This window comes from Micropterus dolomieu, linkage group LG17, assembly GCF_021292245.1.
Source record: "Micropterus dolomieu isolate WLL.071019.BEF.003 ecotype Adirondacks linkage group LG17, ASM2129224v1, whole genome shotgun sequence".
Lineage (NCBI taxonomy): Eukaryota > Metazoa > Chordata > Actinopteri > Centrarchiformes > Centrarchidae > Micropterus > Micropterus dolomieu.
This window is the reverse complement of record NC_060166.1, coordinates 7,373,922-7,395,690: the sequence shown is the minus strand read 5'-3', so window position 1 is coordinate 7,395,690 and position 21,769 is coordinate 7,373,922. Positions and strand designations below refer to the sequence as shown.

General features: G+C 41.0%; 3 protein-coding genes across 13 annotated transcripts in view; all 3 read left to right on the top strand.

Annotated features, from left to right (window-relative positions):
• The first annotated feature begins 282 nt into the window (after positions 1 to 282).
• Positions 283 to 7,599, top strand: usf1 (upstream transcription factor 1). Its single transcript, XM_046073842.1, has 11 exons — positions 283 to 312; positions 980 to 1,041; positions 1,205 to 1,254; positions 1,733 to 1,845; positions 3,224 to 3,337; positions 4,451 to 4,604; positions 4,884 to 4,971; positions 5,111 to 5,169; positions 5,265 to 5,359; positions 5,533 to 5,661; positions 6,779 to 7,599. The coding sequence occupies exons 2-11, from the start codon at positions 1,034 to 1,036 to the stop codon at positions 6,866 to 6,868; spliced, it is 900 nt and encodes a 299-aa protein (XP_045929798.1). The 5' UTR covers positions 283 to 312; positions 980 to 1,033; the 3' UTR covers positions 6,869 to 7,599.
• Positions 7,600 to 7,776: 177 nt separating this feature from the next.
• Positions 7,777 to 20,328, top strand: LOC123985865 (glucuronokinase with putative uridyl pyrophosphorylase). Of its 10 annotated transcripts, XM_046073823.1 has the most exons (24): positions 9,725 to 9,804; positions 9,922 to 9,965; positions 10,061 to 10,167; positions 10,470 to 10,514; positions 10,632 to 10,785; positions 10,930 to 11,001; positions 11,088 to 11,176; positions 11,298 to 11,454; positions 11,795 to 11,872; positions 14,573 to 14,664; positions 14,829 to 14,934; positions 15,029 to 15,108; positions 15,194 to 15,262; positions 15,484 to 15,544; positions 15,693 to 15,709; positions 15,818 to 15,875; positions 16,220 to 16,312; positions 16,402 to 16,462; positions 16,554 to 16,667; positions 18,066 to 18,123; positions 18,439 to 18,507; positions 18,581 to 18,644; positions 18,767 to 18,838; positions 19,748 to 20,328. In XM_046073823.1, coding segments are annotated over exons 3-24 (1,707 nt in total). In that variant the 5' UTR covers positions 9,725 to 9,804; positions 9,922 to 9,965; positions 10,061 to 10,165; the 3' UTR covers positions 19,844 to 20,328. The 10 variants fall into 10 exon arrangements, with proteins under 10 accessions (XP_045929776.1, XP_045929774.1, XP_045929782.1 ...); XM_046073820.1 differs by lacking the exons at positions 9,725 to 9,804; positions 9,922 to 9,965 and adding an exon at positions 7,777 to 7,930 and having other exon boundaries at positions 10,061 to 10,149; XM_046073818.1 differs by lacking the exons at positions 9,725 to 9,804; positions 9,922 to 9,965 and adding an exon at positions 7,778 to 7,930.
• Positions 20,329 to 20,496: 168 nt separating this feature from the next.
• ubash3bb (ubiquitin associated and SH3 domain containing Bb) overlaps positions 20,497 to 21,769 on the top strand; it is a 42,325-nt gene continuing 41,052 nt past the window's right edge. The window contains exon 1 of one of the 2 annotated variants that reach the window (XM_046073817.1): positions 20,497 to 20,761. In XM_046073817.1, coding sequence (XP_045929773.1) covers positions 20,634 to 20,761 — 128 coding nt within the window. In that variant the 5' untranslated portion in view covers positions 20,497 to 20,633. The remainder of the gene's footprint in view (positions 20,762 to 21,769) is intronic. The other variant, XM_046073816.1, reaches the window with a different exon arrangement.

The following is a 21,769-nucleotide window of genomic DNA, read 5'->3' as shown; positions in this document are numbered from 1 at the left end:
CGTTTCACCCCGTGTCCTCTGCCCAGGTAAATGTTTAAAGCACTGCTGACAATATTCTCACACTTGGAAATGATAAAAATCACCACACACAAGTATTTCAGACACAATAGTTCTGCCAAATCTCCACCGAAAATGTGGTAGCATCAAGCTCAGACCGCGGGTCAGATATTCACATTGCTTTGTTAAGAAAAATTTACCCTCAAGACTTATGAACTGATCTGGGACAGTGGTGAATTAATTTCCTGTCGCGCATGCGTATAGCAACACCGACGACCGTCTGTTGACAAATATCGGGGGAGGGACCACTGCGGCGTAAGTACATCTTTGTTCAGACTCCAATATATTCAACATAATTCAGCTCTATGTGCATAATATATCCATTTAAATATAATGTACACTGAATGTATCAGCTATTGCGGGCACCGCCCCCACAAAGCTAGAGGAAAGAAAGGTGTTTTGTTAAACATCTGTAAAAACCGCTGGGGCCGACTGGCAATGTAGCAGAAAGGTAGAATCCGTGTCGAGCTAACCACCATGAAACATCTGATTTCCGGTGCGAATCCGCAAAGCAAAATACGTTTTTACGTATCTATTCAAATGTATCTGAGTAAAAGAGTATAAACGTTGAAATAAGGACCGCATGTAGGAAAAATTTTGAATTACATAAAACCGCGATTTCACAACACAGATTTTCATCGCACATATGAACGGCCAGGTACTTTTTCTTTGGTACTCTCTAATTTTGTGATCATATTATGAAGGAATAGAAGGACAGCTTCCGCCGTCTCCCGTGGTAACGTTCGCTCTGACTCAGCTCGCGCAGCTAGCTACCAACAACCCCTTTCTAATACCTTTCCACGGTTAATCTTCTGCTTTATGGTCGCTGGCGTTTAAAATCATATCGATAGTCAACAGTGTATAGTTTCGAGCAAAGTTCTTTCCTTCTTTTTATTATCAGACTTATGAACTTGTTTCACAGTCTGGCTGTGGGAGCGAGTGAAGGCGGTCTGCTCGTCCAAGACTGTCGGCAGAAATGAAGAGGTGAGTGGGACTGTGACGCGCGCCATTGTCAACTAATAACAACAATTTCAATACGTTTATAGAGTAGACTTCCAGTCCACTGAATAGCTAATAGTTAATTAAAATCTTAATTAGTTTATTCAACCACAGCATGAGTTCCTCTCTTGTAATTCCATGTGTGCAGCCAACAGAAAAGCCCTGAACCAGATGGGAGTGTTACCGTCAACGAGGAAGGTAAAACAAAACATCTTAACGTTACTACTATTAGTTATTAATTTCACTATCATTATTGTTTTCTTGAAAGGTATTTAAAGTTATTAAACATGTACCAAGGGGACATTGTGATATTTGTATGCGCTTTCATGAGTGCAACACCCCTGTTTCAGGTACTGTGTATGAAAGTTTAAAACTTTTAATGTTATGATATGTCCCGTTAGCTAATGCGTCCTATCCCAGTCCAGTGAAACCCTATTAAAGCCACTGTGAGTGCGTGCACTTGTGGACATTTTAACCATGAAAACATGCTGTGTATGTGCTGTCTGTATATAATTTTCTTATACTCTTTTCCTAACCTGTATGAGCACACAGGCTCTGTGAGGAAACATGCACTAATAATATGGTTTTAAGTTGTCTTAAAGCCAGTCTTTCCATGAGCTATTTTTGACAATTACAAAGTTGACTTAACATCTTATGTGGCTCTGTGCTCCATCAGGGTCCGTAGCCACGGCAGAGGATCCGGCAGCTATTGCCACCATTCAGTCTGCTGCCACCTTCACTGACCAACCCATCAAATATCTCTTCAAGACAGAAGGAGCAGGCGGGCAGGTAGGAAGGGGTATTGACAAAAAACATATGGTCATTTCAGTTAACCTGTGAGCAGTTATTTCAAATATACCGAGGCGTTACTTCCACCAGGAGGCACTTGAGCTGACATATTCACTGTAAAACAGTATATTACAAATGAACACAAATACACTGATGTAAGTCTGCAGGGGGAGGCTGTAGTTCAGGGGAAGTCTATCTAATTTTGGATTAATATTGTAGATAGAGAGCTGAAAAGTAATGACAAAGCACACTGGAGTAAATTTAATGAAGATGTGTGAACAGGAATTAAGTTGTTCCACTTGTTCTCTTTAAGCCAATAAAAAAAAGTAGTTTCCCAAATGTCACTATCCACTCCTACACCCACAAGATATATACAGTACCTTGGGGGCCACATGACTGTAGCCAAAGGGGACCTCCTCGCCACTCCACACCAAAAGAAAAACCCCAAACAAACAAGTAAGGGCCAAAAGAAGCTCCTTTGATTGGCCAAGCAGTCATCACAAGGTCCGCCCTCAGGCTGTCCTTGTTGATCAGGTTCACTGAACACTTCTGCTACAGTCACAGCTACAGACTTTGTGATTCCAGAATAGCATTTGAGGCAAAACAAAAAGATTTGATTGGAAATTCAACCAGTTGTCATGAGTGACTTGAGCTTGCACTCAAAATTTATTAGCAAAAATATACTACTACTGGCATTGCAAACATGCAGACAGATTTTAACAAGTGCGTATCTTGTCTGTGATTCACCATTTCTTAATAATAGTGCCAGTCACATTACCTCCAGGTCTCAGTACTCGTGACCCACTTCACAGACCTAAAAGTTGAAGTTAGATATAGTTTCTGTATCTGTTGGCTCTACGTTGGCCTGGGCAATAAAACAATAATGATAATTATCGCATTATAACTTCCTCAATAATAATATAACAGTTGTTCAATATGTCGTCAATAAATATTTGATTAAATTCATTAGATACACAAACTAATTATCACTTAATTTTTCTAGTAAGATGTTTATTTTGTTGAGGAAAAGGGACTGAAAAAAAAGTTAATCTTGTAATTTAAAAAAAAAAAAGATTTTATCATAATTGTTTTAAATGTTGTACCTTAGATATGTTAAGTGATTCCCTGTTTGGCATCAAGTATTTGTCACGTTCTGACATTAAAGTTTAACCACACAATTTACCATCTGGCCCTTCAGTTGTCACTCGGGCAAAATTCAGCCTTTAGACTTGAAGAAATAATGATTTGACATTTAGCGTGATAATTATCGATATTGAATGATTTTGCCGCATTGCATAGCCCTATTTCTACGGTTGTGTATATGTCCCCTCAGTGATAATGAAATATTGACCACTCAGTGTAGTGTGTTGTGTTCCAGGTGACCTACAGAGTGATCCAGGTGTCAGATGGCCAGTTGGAGGGTCAGACAGATGGAGCTGCAGCGGTCAGCCTGGTCGCTGGTTTCCCTGCAACCACTCAGACTGTCACGCAGGTGAGAACAGGACATTGACCTACCACAGCCAAGTGGCAGTCGCACACAGTCTGCCTCTGTAACATAATCATCTTCAAGTGTAAACATTTAAAATAATTATATATATAAATAATTGCACTTAACATTGTTCTCTTGTGTTTTCATAATGTAAATTGCTTTTTTATCATCATTAGCATAATTTCATATCACCAAACGCAAGTTGGCTTTGGTGCATGTGGCTTGCGTGTGGTGTAGGGCATCTTAAATTGTGATCTTACAAGCGGGAAGTACCCAAATACTGAAGAATGCCACAAAAGTTCTTAAATTTAAGATCTGTTTGTTCTCCTCTTTTTTTTTTTTTAAACATAGGACACAAGCCTTCTCTTGTCTGGATTAAAATGAACTTGCTTTCTATAGAGGCACATGAGGGGGTAGGGCTGAATATTTGAATATTCGATCGTTGGGTACACATTCGGTTTTCAATTTTGAGATTCGAATATTGAGGGTTTTTTTTGCGCGCCTGACCTCCAGCAGTGAACGTTAACACTCCAGTTCGCATCAAAGAGAAAACAAAATGAATCCCTCAGCTGTGTGGGAGCACTTTAAAATCCCGTCTGCTCTCCCTGGACCCCCGCTAAACTATTCCCGGATTCTGCTCTGGACCTGCTCAGATCAGACTCTCTCACTCTGGACTCTCAGGGACAGTTCCCCCTGCTCTGCGCAGCAGCCACCAACCTGGTTCGGCACACAAGCGGGGCGAAGCTTTCGAAGCTTTGAAGCCCAAAAAATGACATTCGGGTCAGCCCAATGAGGGGACAGGTTGAACAGGTTCAGTTCCACCCTCTTGTCATTGATATACTAATTTAATTGCTTAAAAAATTTCAATAATTATAAAATATTATATATATAAAATAAACAATTAATTTAAATTAATTGTTGCAGCTCTATTCAGTCACATTCAGCATTTAGAAATGTTGATTCAGAAGCTTTTAAATGCATCCAAGATGAAACACACGTTTCTATCCACAGCAGCAACTGCCCTGACAGTAACGCGCACAATGCCCGATAGATGTGACCTCTCGTTTGGTACCGGTTGAACAGTGCAACATTAGACTATTATCTCTTTGATGTCAGGCTGTGTTCTCCCAGTCCGAGGGGTTGGAGGGAGACGGCAGCGCAGAGACACAGTACACCTACTACCCCGCCACCATTGCAGACGCCACCACTGGCACCATGGTGACCACAGTGCAGGCCTCTGACACACTGCTGGGCCAGACCACACCCACAGGTAATTTCTGACCATATATAAAGCCTGGCACAAAACTAACACAGAGTGTGCGTACACTAACGCTTATGCTTTTATCTTCTTCCTCGAAAAATACAGGCCAAAGCCATTTTCATCTGAATCTGGCTTTGTAAAATCTACACAGCAATAATAATCATGCCCATGAAATATAATGGATAATAACTGATACAATTAAGTAAATGAAATAGTCTGCCCATCACTTAAAGGCGTTATGGTGGGTGAATTCTTCTCTGCAGCTGACAGCGGTCTTTTGCTTTGCAGGGCAGCTTTATGTGATGATGTCACCCCAGGAAGTTTTGACGGGTTCCAATCAAAGGACAATCGCACCTCGCACTCAGCCATACATAGCGTAATTGCATCATGATTTAACAGATTTACAGCACTGTTGTAACTAAGTTGAAGTTGTAAATTTCAGCTAAATTTAGGAAATCATATACATCCATATCGATCCTTATCGAGCCCACTCTTTGTTCTAATATATTTTCTAGAAAACAAGAGGCTCCTCGGGCTTCCAGAGACGAGAAACGACGAGCCCAGCACAACGAAGGTTAGTGCAAGAAGTTGGAGTGATAGCTGTTTTTACTACATATATCTGGTATGAGTGATGGAGCGAAGTCTCAAATTGAAACGTTGTTCCAACAGTTGAGCGCCGGCGCAGAGACAAGATCAACAACTGGATTGTGCAGCTGTCAAAGACCATTCCAGACTGCAACATTGACTATACGAAGACAGGACAGGTGAGTTCAGCTCAGACTTAGACTCCACGCTTCATTTCAGTCTGGCAAAGATGAGAAATCCTGTGAAAGCTTTTTACTCTTAGGAGGTCCTGTTAACAAATAGTTTTTAGTAGAAAAGCTTGAGAAAGAAAAACAGAGGCGAGTTATGAAAGTTCTCCTGTGTCTTGTCTCAGAGTAAAGGGGGAATCTTGTCTAAAGCCTGCGAGTACATCAAGGAACTCCGACAGAGCAACCTGAAGCTGGGGGAAGATATCAGCACTCTGGATCGACTCAGGATTGACAACCAGCTACTTAGACAGGAGGTGTGTCTGCTTGTGTTTTCGGTTTGCCAGTATTTGGGGCTAAAGCTGTCAAGTGTCATTAATCTTTGCCTCTGTACAAGATTTGAAAGGCTGGCTTGTTGCTAGTGTGAAATGGTCTGCATAGACTAATCCTCCTGCAGATTTAGGTGCTCTGGCCATTATTGCAGAGGCTGAACAGATGTACTCTATTACTACTGACAGATAGTCTTAGTGAAGTTTGACTTTAAAACACGTATGTGAGATTGGATATGACAATGCATTGGGGGATAAGAAATTATGTTTTTGTCTGACCTCCACAGTCTAGATGCAGTGGACTGGGATTGGTGAGTGGTCGGTTGTTGGCATGGCACTCAGAAGGATTTAATGGAGATTGAGTGTAAAACCCGAATATATTCAGATTACTGTAGTGTAAGACAAAGACAGGGAGCAAATCCTCACATTTGAGAAGCTGGAACCATCAAATGTTTGGCACTCTCACTCAAAAATGGACTTTCTCAAAATAGTTCCCGATAAATTTCCTTTAGATCAACTAATAGATAAGTTGACTAGTCGTAAATGATTTCACGGAGCAGAGCCCTGTGGATTTTGCTTTCTGTTTTTCTCTAAAGTTTAAGTTTACTTTTAAGAGCAGCTGATAAAATGATTTGCAGGTGAAACAACGTCTAGCCATCTGTTACACTTACGTTAAAAAAAATGTTTCGATCATAAACTTTATTACGGAAGCCCTAAGCGGCCATCGATTCAAATATTTTTTTGCTCCGTTTTCCTGTGATAAAGGCATAACAAACCATAGCTGAATACAGGGGTCGTCAGGTGCGTTTCTTTGGGATAATTTCCATGAAACTGAAAACCACACTGAAACTATCATTAAATGTTCCTGCTGACCCCCATGCACCCTCATCCCTAATATGTGCACTGAAAGCCAGGATATCACTTCTAAAGCAGATGATTGTAATAAACACCAACTATCAGCCTGATGTAGAAAGCCAAACTTCCTTTTTTCATAGACATTGCATTCCTGATAGAAAGTCATAAATCAGCTGATGTGTCATTAATGAGTCATCATTACTTCATCTTACTTCATCGCAACTGTATTATTTGTATTTCTGTTGCTCAGGTGGAAGACTGGAAGTCCAAGAATCAGATCCTGAGGAACCTGCTGCGACAGCATGGCATTGTGGGATCATCCAGCACAGATCCCCAGTAAGAAGCCTGTTGCCAACGGGTATTTGAAGATAACCACGTATAGGCCAAAAGAGTACTTGAAATGCTTTGAGATACTTTATTTGTGAACGAGTGTGCACGAAAAAAAAGTGATGGGGGGGGGATTGAATATTTTCAAAAATATTCAAATCCAGTTTCTTTGCTAAATGACACCTTTTGGATATTCTCTTTGATGCTTTTTACAAAATTGAAATCCTTTGCCTGGTGGATATCGCCCAATCATAATAACATGACGGAAACATTGAACATGAGTTTAACAAAGCCTTCATTGAATGCCTTCCTCCACAAACATTATGATTGTTCATTAACCTCCAGTACAGTAAGCTCTAAAACATGACCAACTGCTCATGTCAGTTTCTTTAACTTAACCTCTGCAGTACTGTGCTTCTCTGCATCAAATGCACTCTTGTAATTGTCTCAGAAAAACATTGTATTCATGCTTTGACTTTTCATCTTTTATCAATATCACATTTGACCAGTTAATACAAAGTTTGTCATCCAGTTAAGCTATTTTGCTTTGTATATTTGTATGTTTCATGAAACCTCACTGGAGACAATAATTGCATTGCAACAATGTAACTAACTAAATAAACAGGAGTTGTTAAGCATTGCATTGTAGGTAGGCTATGTATGTCTTTATAATAAAAGAACTCAAACAATATACTGTATGTCATAAATCATGTATGTTTATTAAAGTGGGTAAATTGGTTAAAACATGTTGAACATATTTTTATTTGCATCTAAGTTATTAGTATAGATTGTGTGTGCGTGAACAGTATTTATCTTAATGTCTGTAGCAAGAAGGTGAACCGCTATAAGTGGTTAATAAGTGGTGAGTCTATGTTTTATTGTGAAGGTTCTTTGCGGAAGTACATCAGTTCATTGACGCTGGGAAAATTGAGCACTCATAGGTACCGTAGATATATTCTCAGCAGCTGCACTCTGTTTTTATTTATTTAAACTAACATCCGAACAAATTGTTTCACCAATGATCTGTATACTGCTGGTGGCCGGCCACGGCACTGTCTTAGAGACACAAATTAAGGTAAGTCGGTTAAATGTTGCAGGAGAAAGGAGATAACTCGATGCAGTGCAAAGGTCGCATCGGTTGTGAAGCGGTCGTACTACAGTAAGCCGAAGAGCCTAAAAGAATGTGACATTAAACCCTTGGTCACTTGTTAGCCAGCGTGTAAACGTGTCAAACCGCCGTCCAGGACGGTTAACGGAATAGTGAGGATGCGCCTGTGCATCCGGCTTATATCTGACTCAACAACCACAGCGTAATGTTTGTCAAATGTCATTTTTATCACTGGCTCACACTGTTTCACTGCCCCCTACTGGGGTGGAATGAAAAATTACGACGCTGAAGCTAGCTTCCCGATTCGACAGTTAAGGGTAAAGTTAAGGGGAACTTAAGTGAAAGATAACTTGCGTTGCTGAGCGACCGAATCTCTTTTTTTTGCCTACATGTAAAAAAAGCAGATAAATTGTCATTTAAATCATTTTCACAAATTGAATAAAGGTTTCACAAATCTGAAACTATGTTTGATTGAAACTTTAGCCTCTCTGGAGTAATCTAGTCCAGATTTGAGAGCTCTAGGTATAGTGGTTTTGGATCTGGACCTGGTCTGATGTGGTTTACATTCAAAAAAAGCAGTGAAATCCTCCTTTAAAGCATTTTCACAAATTGAATAAAGGTTTCACAAATCTGAAACTATGTTTGTTTGAAAATTTAGCCTCTTTGGACAATCTAGTCCAGATTTGAGAGCTCTAGGTATAGTGGTTTTGGATCTGGACCTGGTCTGATGTGGTTTACATTCAAAAAAAGCAGTGAAATCCTCCTTTAAAGCATTTTCACAAATTGAATAAAGGTTTCACAAATCTGAAACTATGTTTGTTTGAAAATTTAGCCTCTTTGGACAATCTAGTCCAGATTTGAGAGCTCTAGGTATAGTGGTTTTGGATCTGGACCTGGTCTGATGTGGTTTACATTCAAAAAAAGCAGTGAAATCCTCCTTTAAAGCATTTTCACAAATTGAATAAAGGTTTCACAAATCTGAAACTATGTTTGTTTGAAAATTTAGCCTCTTTGGACAATCTAGTCCAGATTTGAGAGCTCTAGGTATAGTGGTTTTGGATCTGGACCTGGTCTGATGTGGTTTACATTCAAAAAAAGCAGTGAAATCCTCCTTTAAAGCATTTTCACAAATTGAATAAAGGTTTCACAAATCTGAAACTATGTTTGTTTGAAAATTTAGCCTCTTTGGACAATCTAGTCCAGATTTGAGAGCTCTAGGTATAGTGGTTTTGGATCTGGACCTGGTCTGATGTGGTTTACATTCAAAAAAAGCAGTGAAATCCTCCTTTAAAGCATTTTCACAAATTGAATAAAGGTTTCACAAATCTGAAACTATGTTTGATTAAAACTTTAGCCTTTCTGGAGTAATCTAGTCCAGATTTGAGAGCTCTAGGTCTAGTGGTTTTGGATCTGGACCTGGTCTAATGTGGTCTACACATGAAAAAAGCAGATAAATCGTCCTTTAAAGCATTTTCACAAATTGAATAAAGGTTTCACAAATCTGAAACTATGTTTGATTGAAACTTTAGCCTCTCTGGAGTAATCTAGTCCAGATTTGAGAGCTCTAGGTCTAGTGGTTTTGGATCTGGACCTGGTGTAATGTGGTCTGCATGTGGAGAAAAAGCAGTGAAATCACCCTTTTGTGATTTTCACAAATAAAATAAGGTCTTTTCAAATCTAAAAAAGTGTTTCAGACAGCGTTAAGGCTTTCACAGCTTTCACAGCAGTAAAAGGTGCTAAAAACGGAGATTCAGTCGCTCAGCAACGTAAGTTAACTTTCAACTTTACCTTTTCCCTTAACTGCCGAATCGGAATCCAGCTTCAGTGTCGTTAAAAAAATTGTAGGTATTTGAAGGGAAAATGTTTGTGAAAATGAATGCCGTTTGTTAGAGAATCCTGTAGTTGACGCGACAGCCGTAAGTATTTTAAACAAACTAACGTTACGTGTCTTCACAAAGAAACACAGCATAACGGAGCTTGTTTCTTTCATTAAATTTGCGAGGTAACAGCATGATTAAATGTTTTGCATATACGGACATGGTGATGTGTAACCTTTAGATTGAGTCCAGCTGTTTTCCCCCACCTCTCCTCACTCAGAATGATGACACAGGCTTGTACAGCCACTTGACCGGTGTACCAAAGGCCTTACTTCCTGGCATTGGAGGAAAGAAGATCCTTGATTTTTGGTGGGAAACAGTCAAGATGTGCGTAACAGTGGCAAGTGGCCCAAACATCAACAGGCCTAAAGTCTATATATCAATTGAGTCATAGTTTGTATCCCCATGTCTGGCTCACTTCTTCTAATTGCCTCTCTGATTTTTCCCCATACATATTTATTATAATAATGATTCGTATTCATTTTACATTTGTAATCTATAAAAATCTATTTTATATTTATATTTCTTGACTTTTTATTTTCTTATTTATCTTATTGTTATGCACCACAGTGGCAAATCCTAATGTGAAAACTTCCTTGGCAATAAACCTGATTCTGATTTCTCTCCAGGCGGCAGCTGTTCACAGAAGTGTATCTGGTCACTAATGCAGACAAGTGAGTTCTAACTGTTGCATGACCCAACTGGTGTTGATTCTGCAGTTTTTCACAGTTTGATGCCAAAGGCGTTTTTAATCTGCTCTTGCCCTAATCTTATTCTGTTACACTGACCAGGTATAAGCACTATGAGCGCTGGGCGACAGCTAATGACTTCCCGGTGGAGAACGTGGTAAATGACGGCAGCACTACCTTGGAGGACCGCCTCGGGGCCGTGGCTGACCTGGAGCTGGCCATACGCAGCCGCAAGCTGGAGGACGACATCATGGTGGTACGATGAATCTGCCTGTCGTTAACGTTTGAGGGTGTCCATTCTCACAACTGCTCAGTTACGTTTCATTGTGATGACCTGGTGAACTCTTATAGAAATTATAAGGCCTATCATACGTTGAGGATTTCCTTTTTGTGTAAGCAGATTGCAGGAGACATGCTGTGTGCAGACCAGAACTTTGACATTGCTCAAGTTATGCGCTTCTTCAGGTCCAAGGTGAGATTTACTTAGATACAAATGTGCACCATGGGTGATGTCATGAGCAACATGCAGTAGCCCATCCTTTTGTGTCTGTGCTGCAGCCTGGAGAGCTGATGATATACTACGAGCTGGAGGAAAGTGAGAAAAGCAGCTCCAGGGGCATTGTGGAGGTATGCCCTGACACCAACAGGTGAGATGTTTTTTTGCTTTAGTTCCATAATGCACTGTACTTTTATTGGGTGTGACATACACTTTGGACGTGTCACTGTGTTGCAGATTTGAGTTTAATCCATTGTAGTTTTATGAATCAGGATAATTCGTTTCTTGGAGAAACCAAAGGAAGAGCTGACAGAATCCCGGCTGGCCAGCGTGGTGTTTTACTGCTTCCAGAGAGACACACTATCCCACCTGTCTCACTTCCTCAACCTGCAGCCTCAAGCCACAGACAGGTCCTTTGGACGATTCTGGGTGCGTAATTGCTAATAAATGTTATTTCAGATAAAATTATTACTTTCTGTTATTGTTATATCATACAGTATTAAATTACACCTATATGGCTTCAATCCTCAAAGTCACTCAACTGTAAGTTTTGGCCAAGTTCCTCTGTGTTTCATTTTCCACCAAAACTCCCAACCCCTCCACTGAATGTTCCTGTACAAACTAAATCAATTACTAGATCTTCTGTAAAACATCTTAGACAATTATTAGACACTCTACTGTGACCACTGGGGAATCTAACTACTGACTTAGTCAATTTTGACTAACTTAGATTAAACTTAGCCCTACAACTTGTTGCCTGTCTTTTCAGGAGTGGCTCATTAATGAGAAGCAACTGGATGTGTTTGGGATGAAGCTTCCGACTGGCTTCCAGCTCATTGGTCAAGTGGTTTGTATCCGTACCTAAGCTCTGTTTTTGTCACACAGCATTGCCTTCTGCAAATCCATAAATTATAAGGGACAACGAAAAATAATGATCAAAACAATGATCATTAGACTTTAAAAAAGTGCTCCATCCATTTAGTAAGACATTCCTATAACACTGTTGTCCTCGCAATGAACAGTTTTTTAAATAAGGACCAAAATCGATGCAGTAGAACCAGAGATCTTTTTATTCCTTGCTTTCTTCTTCTTTGTCAAAACATGATGCCTGCATTACCCACAATGCAACGTGACTACCGACAGTTCAGTAGGAGATAGAAGTGTGTTATGCTAGTAGCTGCCAATGTACCGTAGAGCCGCTAGCCTCAATCAAAGATGAGTAGTGGGCTACAGAGGTCTGGTTACTCCACACCTTCAAACTTGTAGTCTTCTGCCCCATCCTTTGCAGAGGATCAAGTGACATCACTTGAGGATTTCCCAGAGTTCTCACTGGAGCCTCAAACAGCTTTATACAAGTTTTTTTTTCACATATGCAGTCCCCAACACCTGTGAACAGACTTTGATGTGTTGAAGAGGTGGTATTATGTTCATTTTCAGGTTCAAAATGTTAGTTAGGGCTTTTACCAGAACAGGTTTACATGGTTTAATTTTCACCATATTTTTTGTCACACTGCAAATTGCTGCAGCTCCTCTTTCACAGTTTCACCCTGTGTTGAAGGCTTCGTTTTAGCTATGGAGTGATACATCTTGTCTCTAAATGATCTTTGTTGGGAGTTGCACATGCGCAGTTCCTTGTTAAGGACTACTAGCCGATCAGAAGCAGAGTAGGGCGGGTCAGTGAGAAGCAAACAAGGCTTTGGTTCAGCTGTACGTGTTGCAGACTAGCTTGGCAACATGGACTGGAGCAAGAGTTTCAGAATGGTCAGTTATTAATCTGTAACAAAAGTATCTTTCATCCATAAAGTTTTAACTGAGCTCTGTCTCTACATCACAGTAACAACTTCATGTCCACTGACTGCCTGGAGGGTAGCTAGTGTTTGGAAGGCAGAGGAGAGGTGTGTGCTGCACCTCACTGTTTTTCCCCCGGTGTTTTTGAGGGCGTGTCGTGCTAGCCGCTTGGGGAGTGTTATATGAGGCACATTTAGCTTTCATCCCTGTGACGTCACAGGCACAAAAAGGTATATAACTCAATAAAGGAGAGGGAAAAAGCCAAAAAGCATAATACCACCTCTTTGAAATCAGTGGATTTCCCCTTTAACTTGCAAAGCCAAACATATTGCAGTGTGTTAAAGCTGCACTAAGCAGTTTTGCAAGTGGCAGGATGAGAAACTGCTTAAATATTTTACACTTTGAAAGCTGTCATTACCCAGACATCTTGTAATGTGACATCTGCTGCAAACTGGGCAATCAGTCCTTAATGTGTTCTACTTTTTCTCAAAATATCAGAGTAAAGTCTGAACTAGATGAATTTGAATACATGATTTTAGTCATAGTGCCAAATGGATAAGGTTAGAAGCGAGAGAGTACATTTCCTATTACAGTTTTTCACAACTGCTTAAATACATTTCTGAAACAGAGGTGCAGTTTCAGAACACTGGGAGCAATCATCAAACTTAATTTGTCCTGCAAAGGGTACTGTTTCAGCATGACATATGCGCTATGGCAACTGCAGTGAGTTGTAGATGCGACAGCCAGCAGCTCCCTCAAACCTTGCTATGTTTTTGTTTTAATTTGTATTTTTCTTTCACTTTTATCCCTGAAACATGATAATTTATGATGGAAACACACTCATCAACATCAGAAAATGCAGTGCAGTGATCGGATTGAGTGACTCTTAAATTCATCCTGAGCCCTGCACCATGCAATGTATTTAATTTTTGAATATCATAAAGGGAGATACAGGCTGCATTTCATTTTACATCCCTGTCACTGGTTTGTCACTGACATTGTTTTACCTTTCTTGTCCCTATTCACAGGGAGAACCTTTATATGTTACAGTAATGTGAAACAAAAATGAAAGATTACATTAAACTACATTTGACGACGCCCTCATACCGAAACAACAAAATAGATCGATTATTAATGATTCCAGAACGAACATATGTGATCGTTGGAAAGTGCCAGTCCAGTGACAGGCGGACCGGACCTTAACTAAGTCATGTCACATAAGTCACATGACGTTAAACACGTGTTTTACATTGTGATACAGTTGCAGTTTGGTTAGGTTTAGGCATCAAAACTACATTATTAGAATTAGCAAAAGATCTGGTTTGGGTTAAAATAAATAAAAATAAAGTGTGTGTCGTAAGTCACGTGACATAAGTATGTATGCATAACATTATGTAACAAAACTTTAAATAAGTCAACATTCACTCGGTTTTCCACGGGACTTGAACTCGTTTGACAGTAACTCAAACCATTAGAAAACCGGTGGAATCCACTGGGTCAAGCAACAAGAAATACATTTAATGTGGGAGAATCAAGTTTGGATTGGAGAAGTGCACATAGAGTTTAGAGAATAATTATTTTCATTTGCATGTTGTGCCAAAGTGAGAAAAACTACTGTTGTCTAAAGCTCCCTCGGTCTACTTAATACTCTCTTGGAAGCTGTTTTGTCTGTTGAGATGATAAGTGGATTTGCGTATTCCTCCTTTGTAGTTTAATTTTTACATTTCCTCTAATAACATGCTTCCTCTTGACGTCTCAGGGCCTATCCAACTACACCAAGTGGCTCACCCACTACTCCACCAAGCAACAGGACAATCCTGCTAAACCAATCACATGCCGATCATATGCCAGGTGAGAGAACACCAACACAAATTACTCTCACTGCACTTGGTTTGAATTTAGCTCAGATTACTGTGGGGTTTTCCGACTCACAAATAAAAGCCTCTTTCTGCTTCCCAACTCCCAACAAGAGCACACTCTTAAGAATTAATTTCCAAATATGTGGTGACTCACAGGGTTGGATTAATGGGGAATCCCTCAGACGGCTTCAATGGGAAAACCATCGCTATGTCCATCTCTAACTTCTGGGCGGAGGTCACGCTAGTGGAGAGCCAGACTTTGGTAACACACACACATCTCTATGCACTCATAAGCTAAAACACTTTCATCAGGGACATACTGTGCAAAGGTCATGTGAATTCCTGTGACTTTTTAGGTTTTAGTCCCTCATCCACTGAATGACCCCACGGAGTTCGGAAGCTTGCAAGATCTGTTCTGTATCAGCAGGAAGGAAGGGTGTGTACGTGGTGAGCTGAAATACATGACGGAGTTGGTCATGTTCAGGCTTTTTTCAAAATGTCCTGTTCATCATCCACTGCAGGTACCTGGGAGGTCTGCGGCTGCTGCAGGCAACCTGTAAGAAGTTCTACCAGTTCTGCTCCAAGCAAGGGTGAGCCAGGGTGACAGTCTTTATGCCGAGCTAAGCTTACCATCAGTGTTTTTCAATAATTAGCAAATAAGATGCACAGGGTCATAGTACTCCTAACAGTACTTGAAGAAAAAGCTTTTGTTACGCACACCCACTCTTAGGAACGGTCACTTTCACTGCTAATGCTCATTCAGTGTCTGCTGTCTGTCTGTGTGTGTGTGTGTGTGTGTTTTTTCCTGCAGTATTGCTTTGACAAAGCAGAACTTCACACTGAAGTACGACACCAACATTCCTCGGCAAGTGGTGGGGATCTATTTAAATCCTGGTTTCTCAGAAATAAACACAGCGTGAAATGTGAAAATGTCAAAGTCCACAGGCTTTAATTAAAGTATGCTCACCCTTTATGGAACGCGCTCTAATGATGAAATTATCTTTGTCTGTTTTAATGAAGGGCCTTGCTGGAAGCAGGTAAATAGTTATATTTGGTGATTTCTTATTGGTAGAGCAAAATTTAAAGTTAACTTTGCACACATTGACTTGAATAATTTACTTGGTCACAACCCTCTTTTTTCTCAGTGCCATCGTCTCAGCCACCCTGAAGTGTCTTATGAAATTCTACAACATCACAGACAATGTAAGGATGGTACATATTTTTCCCATCTGTGTTTTGAGTTATCCCTTGATTTCCCCGTCATTCTGTCACTCCTTCCACTATATGCTATTGTCAAAACCTCTGACAGCTTCAGTTCAGCCTCCCTCCTCTGCTGAGCCTGGTGGAAGCCGACAGCTTTGAGGTTTTACACTGTATAAGTTTTAAAAGTCACGTTCAGGACGTCATTGTCAGAGCCTTTTTAAAAACCACCCGAGGCGAAAGACTGTTCCAACCAGTAATTAAAAAGTCTCACCACAAGAAAAACAAATTAAAATAAATGTGAAACTGACAAAAAATGCACCTACTCAATCTTTCATACACTCCAGGATCTCCCAAAGCCGATCCGAGCCAACTTCATCCTCAACGTGGAGACTGATGAACTTTTCATCACTGCTGGCCTGCAGGACAGAGTCGTTCAGGTCAGTAACAGAATCAACGCTACACAAGCATGTCAGTAAGCTTTAGTTGAATTTAATAGCATGAACTGTTTGCCCCTTTGTCTTTGCAGGTCTACGAAGGCTTAGTCTACATGGATTTCAACAAGGAGCTCATGGAAGAGCAGGGCTACGGTACTGAGGTCACCGCCTGTCTGTAGATGCTAGGTATATGATGCAAATAAATGTGTTTCCTAATGTGTGTTTGTGTGTTTAACATTCTCAGGGAACTATGTTTCTCTGGACATGAGTGGGCTCCCACCGTTCTGGCTGGCTTACCTGAGCGACCCCAGTGACTCTGGACGCATCCACAGCAACGTCCGACAGCGCTGGCTCAGTGGTATGTCTAAAATGTCTCCAAAAACAAAGGATGTACCAAAAGGGTTTTGATTCTGATATTTTGAAAAGGAGATGATGAAGTAAGTCGTATTTTTTAGCGATATCAAAGCTGTCGGTCAGTCCACCACTTGGATATCTCAAATATCTCAGCAATTATTAGATAGATTTCCATAAAATGTGGTAACGATACCCACCATCCCCAGAGGATGAAACCTGATGACTTTGGTGATCCCCTGACATTTGCTGTAGCACCACTCTGAGGTTCACATTTGTGCCTTTAGCCACCAAATCACCAGGATAATCCACTCAGCATCAATCCGGCTTTCCAGGGAGTCCTGGGTGCATTCATAAATGACATTGTTGATACAAACTTTAGTGATCCCTGGCTGTTTCACTAGCGCAGCGGTTGTCAGAGTGGGGTCCAGGGACCCCCAGGGGTCCTTGAGGGGACTCCAGGAGGTCCCCAGCAAAAAGGAGACTCATTTATTTCCACTATACATTCCATCCATAAGTAACACAATGAAAAAACATATGACTATTTTGGTCATGGGTTGCATACACTTTCTGTATTAAAACATAAAAGAAAAAATCCTATCAGATGGAAGGCCCTAAGACAAAATCTTATCAAATAGGGGTCCGTGGCGTAGTTTAGAGGGCTTTGACAAGAAAAAGTTTGAGTCATTGCTCTAACGCCTTCATCTCTTCAGTGCTAATTAGCCAATGTTACTATGCTAACACACTAAACTAAGATAGTGAACATGGCAGGAATAGCTGCCAAAATCCTTATGACCGTGTTAGCATGCTGACGTTAGCATTTACCTCAAAGCACCGCTTTGCCTAAATACAGGATAACAGAGCCAATAGCATGGCCGTAGACATGGCTGTCTTGTACTATATCCCTGTGTGAAAAGTTTAATTTGTCATTTCAGTTTCATTTTCTTTTCATGTATTCAGTTTTAATGGCACAAAGTATTCCTCACTGATTTCAGAAAAGCAACACATTTGAGTTTTCTATAAACAGACTTTTTTTACAATAATGTGCTAACCCATGTGTGTATTTAAATCTTTCAGTTCCTTTAAGGCAGTGGTTCTAACGCTGTGGGGTGGAACTAAGTTGAATGAATATGATTTATGTACGGAAATAAAAAAAATTAAGAGTGTGCTGACCTGAATCATTTATTTTATTTCAATCAAATTCGACTGGGCTCCTTTTGTTATTTGTTTGTCCCCCAATTTTGTTAATTGATTGATTGATTGATTGGGGCATGCACTTTTTCTGGCTTCTGACTGGGGGGCCTGCTAGAAAAAGCTTTAGAACCACTGCTTTAAGGAGTTATAAAAATGGAAACACATTGGCTCATTTATTGAGCTACTTTCACGTTGCTCCGTCTTTCCACAGGGGAGCCTCTGGTAGTTGAGGCCATGAAGACTTTTGCTGAGCTCACTGATCAAGCGAGGTTGGTTTGAGCACTTCAGAAATGGATTGTTGCTCAAAAATAAATGCATTAAATAGCAGTGGAGGTTAGGTTTTGTCATAAAAAAAAACAGGGCAACATAAATAACCATCAGATTAATTGGCTCTTGGCTTTCTAAAATGTTGCGTAAAATGTATATGCACTGTGAGTTCTGATACAACATGCAAAGGGTTACTTTGCTGCAATGCAGCTGACAAAAATGTGCCTAGTTTTTGTCTTTGTGGTTGCATTTGAGCAGCTCAGAACATTTGTTTTGAAACTTCAACTCAGCACTGATTGAGAATGTTCTCCCCTCAGGACGGCTCTACAGGAGAGAGAGTGGAGCCGACTGGCCCAACTGATGGACCAGAACTTTGAGCTGCGGAGGTAAAAAGTATATTTTGGTATGAGGCATTCATTCAGTGTACACTCGCAGCTAAAGTAACAACACATCCCACAGGTCTGTCTACACTGATGACTGTCTGGGTCCTGGGAATCTCAAGATGGTTGAGCTGGCGAGGCAGGTAGGCGCCACTACCTGCAACCAGCAGAGCATGTTTTATTGAACAGTATTTCCTCCAGCTCCGTCTGCCTGCAGGAGTGTTTTGTATTTATGCATTCATTAAGTTTTTGCTGCTTCTCACAGTTTTGCTCGGCGGTGAAGTTACCTGGCAGTGGGGGGGCTGTGGTGGGTCTGTGTCTGGATAATGCAAGACTGGTAAGGCTGCACTGCGTGGAAGTTGTCTTTAGCTGACAGTCCCTTTCCATGCCTGTTGTCTTGGTTAGCCCAGAGATCTGTGGGTTTACAAAATGTATTTATTTACTTCATTTAAAATCAAATTTAAGTCAGAGCAAAATTCTACACAGCCACGAGTCGAGTTTCTGATGTAATCAAAAGAAATCAGCTTCAGTTTCTCTGCTACGTGAAAGATGGACTTTGTCTTTTGTGTCATCCGAAAAAATATAATGTGTTGTTTGTTTGGAAGATTCGTTATGGGAAATCTTTACATTGCTTTTTGGTAACATTCCTAAAACATTAACATATGTGTCTTTTATGATCCACAAACAAAAAAAGCTGTAATCTTTCATTTTAATGTTTTACTGGAGAATGTTTTTTATTATTATTATTTCCACCTAGAGGAGGGAAGCTTTTCTAAGTCTTGCACTCATACTGGCATTTAGATGACTTGAAAACAAAAGGAACATCAGTTCTTTTTTCTGCACATTTTTGCCAAGTGCTGAAACTAATATATAATATATCAGAAAGAAAAATGGGAGTTTAACCAGCTAAATAAAAATATCTGTGAAAATTCAGTCAACCTGCAATTTCTGGTGGCTGGGGCCAAACAGCTTGTGATATGAGAAAAAGATCTGGAGATAAATCATCATCATTTTAAAATGTTTTTCAGTGAAAATGAAAAGCAAAAATTACTGTTCCTGCTGCAACTGATACAGCAATTGTACACCGACCTGCTCATTTATTTTGTGCTTGATGAGAGACTTATCTAAGTCTGAAGATCTCTGCTACATTTGTAATTAACCTGTTCTGAGTTGTACATCCTGTCATAGGGTGGTAGGGTGACACCAGTGCCCTGCTCTCTGACGCAGTCTGTGTTTGGCCCACTAGGTGGAGATGAGGCAAGCTTTCCAGGAGGCAGGCTGTGTCTTCTGTGTCATCGTACCATACAACCCATCTGCCAGCACCGTCGGGGGCCAACACTAACCTCACAACTCCCCGCGACTCACTCAGGCTACCCAAGGCCAACTCATGGCTATTGGCTGGATATGGCACAGTGTGGCCCTCAATCTCATTTCACAGGACCTATTACAACTGACAGCAGAGATCACAATCATAATACATGAAATGATGTGAAAGCCATAATAAAATAAAAAAAAGAATCAGGGTTGCTATCAGGATCTTTACTCTGTGGTGATATTATGTGTAATAATTGAACAGATTAGTCAAACACCAGGCATTGCTTCACAAAATGAGAGAATCTGCACTATTCAAAGTTTTCTGGCAAATTATCTGGCAATTATCAGGACCATTTAAAGTGTAGTGACCTAACGCCAATATCATCCACAACCATGTAAAAATGTAATTATTTTTCTAAATGTGTAATACATCAATTGTATAGACTATAATTCCCTTATGTTTGTATAACGAATGTCATTTTTGTACACAAATTAAAACTGTTTTTAAAAGCTCTTGGTGTTTTGTCATATGCTGTGTAGAGTGTAAACCCGCTTTGGCCCCTCTAACCCTGTGTATCCTGCTGTGTTGTGTTCCGTCCTGTATGTTGCCTCTGTGCTGTGTGTGTTCACTGACTACATGTTTGCCGTTTCCTCCGGTGGGCGGAGTAGCTGGGCTCAGCCTGGCCGCGCAGCGCTCCGCTCCTTGTAGTCGCCGTTACCTATTCACTCATGCGGATCCAGCCGTAGCTCATGGACTAGCAGGAGGTCTGGTGGCGGACTGAATCTGGCTTGTAGCGGACCGGGAGACCCAGTGGACCATGGCTGCCAAAGATGACCTCTACAGTAAAATCCTCCCTCGGAGGCTCCGGCAGAACCGGTCGGGCTCAGTGAAATGTGGCTCCAACCTGGACGTGCTGTTATCCATGGGCTTCCCCAGACCAAGGGCGTAAGTAGTCTGACCTGAACACCGCGTGAATGTGTGTGTGTGTGTGTGTGTGTGTGTGTGTGTGTGTGGAGCGGGGTAGAGGATTAGCATGTCAGAGGTCGGTCAGAGGTCGTCCGGGGACCAGACGGGAACATGGCCGGTGCGTGAGCAGCGAGTAACGGTTTCGTTGTGGGAGTTAGCGGACGGGTCAAACGCAGCATCACTCCTCTCTCCCTGTCCCCGCATCGCTTTTCACTGTGCGTAGCTAGCTGGTGTAACTATACAACCACACACAACGGAGGAGTAGAATAGAGTAGAATAAAGTACGGTACAGCAGAATTAAATACAGTAAACCAGAAGAATAAAGTCGGGGGCAACAGAACAGAGGCTTGTAAGCAAAGCAACAACGGAACGTAAAAGTCAACAGGAGAAAGGGAACGTTAGCATAAATATAACAAAAACGCCCCGGGAAGGTCATTAAATTTTCCTTTTTCACTCAACCCTAGTTTAAATTGTAGCTCTCAATAAAGAGTAGTGTGTTTAAGCTTTATGAGAAAGTACTGTTTATTCAAAAGACATTTTTTATTTGCTTAACGTTACTTATTTTAGTTTCAGTCCATTTCAGTTTAGTGAACTGTACCATCAGTGGGGAGAGTACAGTAACGTTATAACATTGTTGAAGAGCTGTCATACGCCAACTATTCAGAAAAAGTGGAGTCAGGAGTCATGAAGTCACGACTGTGTGTGCGTTTGTTTGCGGAGGGGAGGGGGACTGTCATACGCTTCACTGTGTGTCCTCACTGAATGGAGGGACTGTCTTTGACTTGGCCAGATCAGTGAGTTCACATCCGTCCTGTCGGCTACAGGCGCTCACTGTAAACACAACACTAATGCACACTGTAAGTTATATCAGCAGCCAGGAGGACAGTCACTAATAAACACTGGAGCACAACAGGTAGGATGTTAGGGGGCTAGCCAGGGGCGTAGGAGGAGGGGGCGGGGGGGGAGGAGGGGGGGGGGGGGGGGTAC

What these genes read in the sequence shown, in the direction of transcription:
- usf1 (XM_046073842.1), top strand. An exon ending in CAGAAGGAGCAGGCGGGCAG is followed by an intron (nt 1,846 to 3,223) that starts GTAGGAAGGGGT and finishes GTTGTGTTCCAG; the next exon opens with GTGACCTACAGAGTGATCCA. An exon ending in ACTATACGAAGACAGGACAG is followed by an intron (nt 5,360 to 5,532) that starts GTGAGTTCAGCT and finishes GTCTTGTCTCAG; the next exon opens with AGTAAAGGGGGAATCTTGTC.
- LOC123985865 (XM_046073818.1), top strand. Translation starts at nt 7,874, where the DNA reads ATGATCTGTATACTGCTGGTGGCCGGCCACGGCACTGTCTTAGAGACA. An exon ending in CATGGAAGAGCAGGGCTACG is followed by an intron (nt 16,463 to 16,553) that starts GTACTGAGGTCA and finishes TAACATTCTCAG; the next exon opens with GGAACTATGTTTCTCTGGAC. An exon ending in GAGCTCACTGATCAAGCGAG is followed by an intron (nt 18,124 to 18,438) that starts GTTGGTTTGAGC and finishes TTCTCCCCTCAG; the next exon opens with GACGGCTCTACAGGAGAGAG.